The sequence below is a fragment of the Triticum dicoccoides genome, chromosome 2B (genome assembly GCF_002162155.2).
Source record: "Triticum dicoccoides isolate Atlit2015 ecotype Zavitan chromosome 2B, WEW_v2.0, whole genome shotgun sequence".
NCBI classification, from domain to species: domain Eukaryota; kingdom Viridiplantae; phylum Streptophyta; class Magnoliopsida; order Poales; family Poaceae; genus Triticum; species Triticum dicoccoides.
Window position 1 is genome coordinate 31114043 of NC_041383.1, and position 10629 is coordinate 31124671.

Here is a 10629-nt window from a genome sequence, read left to right on the forward strand (position 1 = left end):
ACCAAAAATAGGCAAAGCATGCAGGGTATATTCATACTGTCCTGGCCTTCCAAATGCAACGGTACGCAACCACATGGAACATATGACCTGACTACAAACCGGCATGCAGATTCGTGTGAAGAAAAACGCTTTCCTTCACTATTTGCATGAGTTCAGAACAGACACAATTAAGCAAACAGTTATAATGATCAATCCAACCAACAGCAATCTCATCTGTCACAGGTTGATCTCCAATTTCGACTATCACAGATTGATCTGATAATAAGCATGAAGGAAGTATTATGCCAAGCTTCTGCTGCAGTCAGATCAGGTATTGTTCAGAAGGCCAAATACCAACAAAAACCATGTAGAAAATAGGACATTGCCATAAAGGCTAAGCACCATTTAAATGATAATGAGCACCGAACCATTCACAAGAACTTGGACATTGTTTCCAACATCAAGAGCACTAGCTCAACAAACACTGACAGAGATCTGCCTTTTCTTAAGCCACTAATAATTCTACGATCCGAATCCCCCTCCCCTGATCACTCGAATCGCCAATCATCTAAAGGCCTAACCCGTGCCGTGGCAATAAGATTCAATTATTCGGGAGGGGAAGACTGATACTACAGAGCCCAATAGGCCCATCATCAACACTCTAAGACTAACAAGCCCCTAACCCTAGCCTCCCCTGTGCCAATTACTTGTTCTCCTCGCCGGCGGGCGGCGCGGACGCGAGGGGCGGCTCGTCGGCGCTGGGCGGCTGCATGAGGAGCGCGGTGTAGTAGGGCACCTGCACGAACGGGGCGCCGGCGACGGGGACGGCGGCGGGGGGCGCCTCCTGCGGGGTGACGCCGGTGCCGGTGGCGGCGATGATGGAGGGCTCGGCCTGGCGGAGCAGCCACTCGATGGTCTCGCCGTCGGTGCGGTGGCCGAGCTCGCGGGTGAGCTGGAAGACGCGCGCGGCGACCATGGCCGGGATGCGGACCCGGCGGCCACGGCCGGCGACCTTGGCGTGGCGGTCCGAGGGCCGGCGCGGGCGCGCCCGGCGCGCGGCGGCGGCTGGGCCGGAGGAGCCGTCGGCGGCGAGGGGGGCGGCGGCGGCGGCGGGGGAGGGGCTGGGGTTTAGGGTTTGGGCGGTGACGAGGTTGTAGAGGACGAGTTCGGAGGGTGCGGTGGACATCATTGGATTTGGGGGGTGGGGTGGGGGGTGGGGGGTGGGTGGGTTCTGGATGGTGGGGCCGGCGAGCGGTGGTGGGGTGCGCGGCCGTGGTGGGGCTACGGGGTGGTTTTATAGGATGGACGGCCCTCGGGGTGGTGGGTTGGGCCGTTTCACTTCTTTCCATTTCTATTTTCCATCTCAAACTAAATCTCTTCCCTAGATATAAATCTCAAAAACAAATTCTATTTCTCAAATAAAAAACAACTTTATGTCCCTCAAAAAAATGAAAAACAAAATTTATACCTAAAAAATGATACTCCCTCCGTTCCTAAATATTTGTCTTTCTGGAGATTTTAACAAGTGACTACATACGAGACAAAATGAGTGAATCTACACTCTAAAATAAGTCTACATAATACGTACGTTGTGCCCATTTGAAATGCCTAGAAAGACAAATATTTCGAAACGGAGGGAGTACTATTTTTGTTGTCTTTGTATGTACTCCTCGTTCTGAATTATAAGATGTTTTGGATATTTCAATCTGGACTGCATATGGGCTGAAATAAGTGAACAAAGGCACTAAACTCGTCTATATACATCTGATTCAAAAAATATTTGGAACATCTCGTAATAGTGAATGGAGGGAGCATGTAATTATGACCTCCTATATTTAAGTAGATTATCTATATCAATTGCAAAAAATGGTTTAAGATTGGGATGGTCTTTCCTTAGTAGTCTGATTTTTATTCGAATTCATGATTATCCATCTAATGGTTCTAGTCAATTTTTATATCATCCTATAATTGCGCGTATATTTATGGCCTCTTAATTGTATTTAATGTCTCATAAGTATTCTTTGATTTTATTTTGAATGCATTATATTTCTCTTGCTAAAGGAAATTGCTCATATATTGCTCTTGTGGTGTGCATGTAAGATTTCATATGATGTTTCACACTGACATAGAATCTTGTAATGACTCGCATGTGATGGATTATAATCTTCTTGTGGTTGTAATATGCTCAAGTAACATAAATATATAGTTTATTATGGCTTATAGTATACACAGCAAAATGTTCTTCATACTATTATCTTGTACCATTAACATTATAGTCTAGATGGCGTCATGTTGTTGGTCTCCAACCAAGAGGACGTCCTTCGGAGCCACCTATAGTAGGGAACCAGGGATGTGCCAAAAAAGTTTTCAAAGCTCACATTATACAAGTATTTCTATAAGTGCCAAAATGTGTAATTTTTGTTTGATTGTTCTGAACATTTTTGTGCCGAAACTAGTTGGTCCAATGATATTAATGCAACCCACAATTTCATGAAAATAAACCTCATTCCTCACAAAAAGTTGTGGTATGTCGAGAGTTTCACCATACATAGTGGCATTCATACATATTCACATTTTCTATATCAACTAGTGAAATTATTCATCTAATTATGCATAGCACTATGATATGAAATTATATATACTGCCAAAAAAATCATATGAACCCGACAAACGCATAATCTTTTTTATCTGGTGTTTTGGAGTCTTATAATATCTTCTATTATGTGGATTTTGGTTTATACACTTTCTCATTGAAAGAGCATATATGCACCCTAAGTGGATTTTAATTTTGATGATGACCAAATAAGGGACTAATATATGTGGTAAGTGTTAACTATATGTATGTCCTCTGGTGCGAAGGTTGTGAGCGTCGATGCCCCCACCCACCCAAGGAAAAAAAATAGTGTATTCCCATGACTTGTTTATTAGTTATCTATCTTTACTAATGATCTTGTGGTATCGTCTTTGAGTCAATGAGGAAGTCGCACTATTAAGACAAATAATGGTGGGGAAGTATCTTGCTCAATATTATCCATGATCATCTTGTCACCCCTCTCATGGCCCAAAAGATCAAGGGACAGTTCTTTTAGGCGGCTTAAAAAATAAGCCGCCTCTCCCCAGCTTAAAAAATAAGCCACTCCCAAAATTTGTTGAAAATTCTAGACTAGTAGTCTCATAACTAGTTTAGAAGCCCCAATGAATGAAGGATGCATCTTATGAAAAAAGTTGTGGAGGAGGCGGCTTATTTTTTTAAACCGCCAAAAGAACTGGCCCCTAAGCATAAACCATTGGGAACAAATCCTTAGTCAAGTTCATGTTTAGTGAGGGCTGGAGTATCACGGGCTACAAGCCAAAATGGTCTAGATGTAAACATGAATGACCGTGACCGATTCCAAAAATTGGACCAGTATCCAAGCTCATCTAGGTTGCTTGATCTTAGGTCTAGACGGTCCAAGTTGAATTATGGACTCTCTGGGGTCTAGGTGAGTGTTAGGGCTTGTATAGGAGAGAAGACCCAACCGGACCAGTGGCCTATTCTCGAGGTTACTCGGTCACTGGGCAGCTCGGACTTTCTAGGTTTGATATCTGGACCATTGAGACACCTATGTGTTTCAACATTTTGAACGCATCAACTTAGATTGACTCCCGAGTACCAGAGGTACCCGGACCATCCGGGCTGCTAGACTAAATGTGTAAATTTGTAGGAAAACAACTAGTTCTCCCCTATCCTATACATACCCCCATGGAGTATGTACCCCTTATACAAATATTCATCGCTACACACAGGGACGGAGACAAGGGGGACGAGGGGGGCGAGACCCCCCCCCCCCTAACGATCTCGTTTCCAGTAAACGAGAGCAGCGATTATTGTGCAGGAACTTGCAAGTTGTTGCGCCTCGAATATCCTATTTGCCGCTAGTTGCGGCAAATTGTCGGGCGGATGCACAGGTATATCGAACGAGGGTTCGCGCGTGGGCCGGCCCGTAAAATGTTTCGACGATTCTGGTTTTAGAACCTTCTCGCTTGTTCCCAGCCGTTTTTTTCCGGTTTTGAGAACCTTTTAGGAACTTCCTAACACTTTTTTTTGTTTCTTTATGTTTTTTGTTTTCCTTTTTCCTGTTTATTTTTTCTTCTCTATCTTTTCCTTTTCATTCCTTTTCTATTTTTTCAAGTTTTCTTTTTCACCTTTTTTCTTTCTGTTTCTTTTCTTTATTTTTCCTCGTCTTCACTTTTTCATTTTTCATAATTTTAAAAACGTTCAAACTATTCAAATCTTGTTTGCAATTATAAAATATTCGTTCTTTAGAAAAATGTTTGAAGTTTAAAAAATTATTTGCTTATTGAAAAATATGTTCAAATCTTTTAAAATATGTTCCGGTTTTCAAAAAATTGTTCATGTATTGAAAAAATGTTTCGAATTTCCAAACTTGTATGAGATTATTAAAAAGGTTCTAAATTTAAAATTTGTTCTTCAGTTTTAAAAAATGCCGTCCTATCTAAATTTCTTTCTTTCAAACATTTATTCTAGTTCTCAAATTTTGTTCACAAATTCAAAATATTCATAGTTCTCAAATTTTGTTCACAAAATTAAAAAAATGTTCATGTTTTCAAATTTTGTTCAGGACTTTGGAAAAAGTTCCTTTTTCAAAATTCATTCAGAAATTTAAGAAAAATGTTCGTGTTTTTTAATTTTGTTAGGTAGTTTCAAAAATTATTTCTATTTTTCAAATTTTGTTCTCAATTTTCAAGAATGTGTCTGTTTCTAATTTTATTTGGGAGTTTAAAAAAATGTTCAAAATTTTTAAGAAATTCTAACGAATTTGAAAAATGTCCATCTTATTTTCTTTTTTTTCTGCTATTTTTCTCCTGTTCCTTTTTAGAATATTCCACAGTTCTAAAAAATGTTCATGATTTCCTAAAAACTGTTCATATTTCTCAAAAAATGTTCGGATTTTTTATAAAATGTTTTCATTTTCAAATTTATATTGTTCTGAGTTTGAAAAAATGTTCTTGTTTCAAAAATTGTTGACTGACTCCAAAACTATTCACATTTCCAAATTATTGTTCAGAGTTTCAAAAATGTCCCCTTTAACAAATTTTTTTCATATATTCAATAATGTTCGTGATTTTCAAAAAAGTGTTCAGTTTATCAAATTCATTTGGATATTCAAGAAATGTTCGAGCTTTTTTTCTTCTTCTCAAAGTTGTAAAGTGTTCGCTTTAAAAATACATATTTCCAATAATGTTCGCGTTTAGAATTTGACAGAATGTCCGGATCTATAGTAAACCAAGAAGCTCATCTATCCTGCTGGCTAGGCTCGCGCATAAGTAACACGAGGCCCTTGTTCGATCCCTCCCGCGAGCACACTTTTTCAGGATTTTTCACTGGCTAATGGGCCGGCCCAGCTGGAGTCGCGCCTGTGCGTCCGCTCGGCAATTCGCCGCAACAAGCGGCGCATAGGAACTCCCGTTGCGCCCCCCTATCAGCTCCAGCAGGGCGTACAAGTAGTTGTAGATATTTAGTAGGCCTAATTAACATGATTAGCAGGCCCATATAATTTGTTTTTTATGGTTAGCACTAGCACCGGCGGCCTTATAGGCCTAATTAACATGAGTGTTTGCTTAGAAGTTTGTTTTCTCTCGAACCCTAGTTATTTCTTCTCGCCCGAGCACGCCGCGAGCGGCCGAAGCGCCCACGCCTTAAGAAATTTTGTGCAACCGGTGTCATAGATTGGAATTAAAAAGATGGTAAATCTAACAAAAGCATCCATCGAAGGCTTCAACTGCAAGGCCGCACGGCCGACATGAGTGGCATCGGCAGCAAAGCAATGAAGGGTACGTATTCTTGTATTTCTTCTTTCTAATTGTACCTAAATTGCGCCATAGAAAAATATAGAAGTCGAGACATTAAACAATAACGCTAATTATGTTTGTTCGGATTAAAAACAGAAGACAGCCTGGTTTAGTTCTGAACAAATTATTGAACCTTTATATTTTTGGCACTCATAGTTCCTTCTTATCATTTGAGTAAATTTTAAATTTTGGAAGTGTATTTTCTTATTTTGTATCGCAAAATATACCGCTTTATTGTATTATAAGAACTAGGCATATTTAATATACTAAGAACACTATATATACGTCTTTTTAGTTATCTTCTTTAATTGTCGTCTTCGCCCCCTCCATGCTCGAATCCTGGCTCCGTCCCTGGCTAGACCACTCTCCCTTGCCCCATTTGAGATCTTCTTGAGGATCGTGTGTGTGTGTGTGTGTGTGTGTGTGTGTGTGTGTGTGTGTGTGAGAGAGAGAGAGAGAGAGAGAGAGAGAGATTTGAGAGGTATAACCTAAGTTGCATCAAAGTCCCCCTCCCCTTTGATTGAACATTTAAGCAAGTTTACAAGCCTACCCTTAATCTTGTTACTCTTAGAGGCAATGACGAAGGCATGAATAATTTTGAGGTGTGGCAGAGTTTATGTAGGAGAAAACCATAGTGTAATACAACTATGCAAAAGGTTACTAAATACTAGATATATATTATTTAGTAACGCTGTAACAGGAGATTACTAGAATAGTAATGCTTATTTTAATTGACGTTAAGCAAATTTGCTTCAAAGCCGAAGCTAAATTTTAATTTTGATTATATTTTATTATGCAATTCCTCTTCTTCTTTGGCACCTTCCATGTACATCTTAGTCGTTCCCACATCTTCACTGTGCGGCCCGACTCACCAGCTGGCGGTCGCTGCTCGCTAACTACTGTCACCTCACACAGAATTACATCTTTACGAGGGTTTAGGGCATGTTTGGTTCTCACCCTGGCATATGTGCCAGGCATAAAGTGACGCCTGGGCATAGCCTAGAAAGTAGAAAAATTTCTGCCTGGCCAGGCATACCATGTTTGGTTGTTGTCCACGCATGAAGAAAGATCAATGCTAAAAAATACATACTTTTAGACATGGCCCATAGAAGAGTCTGCTGATTGGAGGGAATCAATTGCCATGCAGTGCCCAGGCAACCTAGTCCCAATGCCTGGGGTAGGCTAAGGAACCTGCCTGGGTTAGTGGCCTGGCTAAGTAAGACGCTGACATCACCAGGCCAGGCTAGTCTGTGCTCATCTGGACAACATCCAAACACTACTGAGGCAGTTTTCAGGCAGAGTCCAGGCTAGGCGTCGCAGAGCGAGGATGCCAACCAAACAACCTCTTAGTTCAGCCATGCAGTCAAGTTCCAACTCGCAAGCACAGACCAATGCATCAGGTCCACCACTAGGCCAACAATCAGGGCCTAACATGCTTGAATCCTACAGGTTCACAGTTACACATGCACTAGTACGTATACTAAGGCATACTTGCAGAGATTATTAGGTATGGTAGCCGCCAAACCTTGTGAGATAGTTGACACCATCCCTGCTTAGAGGTCGGCACTCCCAGGTAGTCAGGTGTCACAAGTGAGCTTCCAAGTTGTGGTTTGCCTCCAAGTTTGTGAATGTTGGATGCCACCTTAGTGATTGAGCTTATGCTTGATTGACCAGAGCTCAAGGAGAATACAGTGAGACTTTTGTGTTGGTAGGTGCTTTGTTGGGCCTTTGCCTCTCCAACGAAGACTAGCATTCTTCTAAGGACCTCAACTTCGGGATACATCATAATATATTTGTCTATTTGGTTATTCCTCCCCCACACATTATTTGTTCTTAGAGTAATTTAGTTTGATAGATTGCTTTTGATATAGGATGTACCTCTTTTACATTTATAGATAACTTATCTGCAATCCATAAAATCAACTGAAAAAAGAATAAAACATGTAGTCACATATTCACCCCCACCCCTCGGGTCGACATTTTCGATGCTTCCCTTGTTTATGCTACTAGAGAAAGCCTTTCTCACGAAATAGAAAGCAACACATCAAACCAAATGGTTCCATCACATAGCAAACCCAATCAATTTTATGTGTATCAGTTGACTTCGAATATTACTCAGATATCAACAAATCACTTCTTTTAATCGATGACGAAGGAGGAACAAGCTAAAGTTTAATACGAAGAACATAAAATAAGTTGGTCATATTTGTAAGTTATACTAAAAGTTTCTACAAGGGAAACATCCACACCATCATATCTTTGCAAATGATAACATTTTAAATTTCCAAGAGACATCAAACTTTAGATTAAACTTCTGAAAAATCATTATGCTTGATCCTTCGAAACCCTAATATCACTATAAAATTTTAGAGTAGTACATCTACACGAGCTAAATGAGGACTTTGAAGAGGAGAAGAGCCCCGGAGAGGCCACATCGTTCTATGAACATTACAAGGTACATAATAAATGATGAATAAACATATGTCTTTGATACGCCCATTTTTGCATCATGTTTTGCTACTTTTATTTATAATGTTTTTATGCATAATAATGCTTTTGGGAGTAATTCTAATACCTTTTCTCTCATAATATGCAAGGTTTACACAAAGAGGGAGAATACCGACAGCTGGAATTCTGGACCTGAAAAACCACGTCAGAGCTACCTATTCTGCATAACTCCAAATAAGCTGAAACTTCATGAAGATATTTTGTGGAATATTTAAGAATTGTTGGAGCAAATAACTATCAGAGAGGGCCCACCAGGTGGGAACCCACCCAGGCACACCAGGGAGCCCAGGCATGCCCTGGTGGGTTGTGCCCTCCTCGGCCCACCTCTGGTGCCCCTCTTCTGGTATATAAGTCATTTAGAAAAAAAGTAAGCAGAGGACTTTCAGGATGAAGCGCTGCCGTCTCAAGGTGAAACTTGGGTAGGAGCACTTTTGCCCTCCGGCGGAGCGATTTCGCCGGGGAAACTTCCCTCTCGGAGGGGGAAATCATCGTCATCAGCATCACCAACAACTCTTCCATCTTGGGGAGGGCAATCTCCATCAACATCTTCAACAACACCATCTCCTCTCAAAACCTAGTTCATCTCTTGTGTTCAATCTTTGTACCAGAACCTTAGATTGGTGCTTGTGAGTGACTAGTAGTGTTGATTACATCTTGTAGTTGATTACTATATGGTTTATTCAGTGGAAGATTATATGTTTAGATCCATTATGCTATTTAATACCCCTCTGATCTTGAGCATGATTATCATTTGTGAGTAGTTACTTTTGTTCTTAAGGTCAAGGGAGAAACCTTGTTGCAAGTAATCATGTGAACTTGATATGTGTTCGATATTTTGATGATATGTATATTGTGATTCCCTTAGTGGTGTCATGTGAACGTCGACTACATGGCACTTCATCTTATTAGTGCCTAAGAGAATGCATTGTGGAGTAGTTATTAGATGATGGGCTGCGAGAGTGACAGAAACTTAAACCCTAGTTTATGCGTTGCTTCGTAAGGGACTGATTTGGATCCAAAAGTTTATTGCTATGGTTAGATTTTTATCTTAATATTTTTCTCGTAGTTGCGGATGCTTGCGAGTGGGTTAATCATAAGTAGGAGATTTTGTTCAAGTACGAACAACACCTATACACCGGTCCACCCACATATCAAATTATCAAAGTAGCGAACACAAATCGAATCAACATGATGAAAGTGACTAGATGAAATTTCCGTGTACCCTCAAGAACACTTTGCTTATTATAAGAGACCGTTTTGGCGTGTCCTTTGCCTCAAAAGGACTGGGCTACCTTACTGCATTTTTGTTAGCGTTACCGTTACTTGCTCGTTACAAATTATCTTGCTATCAAACTACTCGTTACTTATAATTTCAGTGCTTGCAGAGAATACCTTGTTGAAAATCACTTGTAATTTCCTTCTACTCCTCGTTGGGTTCGACACTCTTACTTATCGAAAGGACTACAATTAATCCCTTATACTTGTGGGTCATCAGTCTTCGTGTCAGTATGAGTGCCAAATCACATAAAGGTTCTGAGTTTCATTGCAAAAATGCTAGTTATGCATAAAATTAGCTAAATATATGCCTACTATGGATTCTAGGCAAGAACAGAACTATTTTTGGGTGGTCAGGGTTAAGATTCCTTCTAGGCAAGAAGAGAGCGCTATTCGGGTGGTGGGGGAAGCGAGTGAACAGAGGGAGGGGGGGCATTTTTCAATACATTATGATGCCTATAGAAAATATTAATATGAACCAACGCAGAGCAAATTATGAACTGACGTCTGACTTAATCACAATACATCACGTATATAAAAGTCACCATACAAGAGATTATAGTGAAATCAGACAAGTAATAGAAAAGGAACTGAATACTAGGGTTCTCTTCTTTGCTTCTTGGGTCCTATATGAGCCAAACAAAAGGTTATTGCTTATTGGGATAATCTAGACTTAGTTTATTCGAATGCTAATCTTGAACCCTTATTTATAACTACCAGATATTGTTTAACGACATATATCTCATGTATGGAACTTGTTAGTCGCAATTGCCTAAAAAACAATTTGTGGTCAGTTGATTTGTCAGGCCCATGACGAAAATCCAACAACTCAAGTGCCTTTTTCTTCCCGCAACCAGTCTAATGCTTCTCTTGATCCTTCAGCCACCCCCTGCTGTCACTGACCGATCCGCCTGCCTCTCACGCCCGTGGCAGTTGGCGCTCCCGCACCAGCCTCACCGCCCCACCCCCGCCCAACGCCGCGCATCTGTCGCCGGCGGCCATCCATCTAAAGCT

General features: G+C 40.8%; 1 protein-coding gene across 1 annotated transcript; it reads right to left on the minus strand.

Moving 5' to 3' along the window:
- Nucleotides 1-347: 347 nt before the first annotated feature.
- On the minus strand, nucleotides 348-1165 carry LOC119360324 (transcription factor PCF1-like). The gene has a single exon (XM_037626011.1). The coding sequence runs from the start codon at nucleotides 1163-1165 to the stop codon at nucleotides 683-685; it is 483 nt and encodes a 160-aa protein (XP_037481908.1). The 3' UTR covers nucleotides 348-682.
- Nucleotides 1166-10629: the final 9464 nt, after the last annotated feature.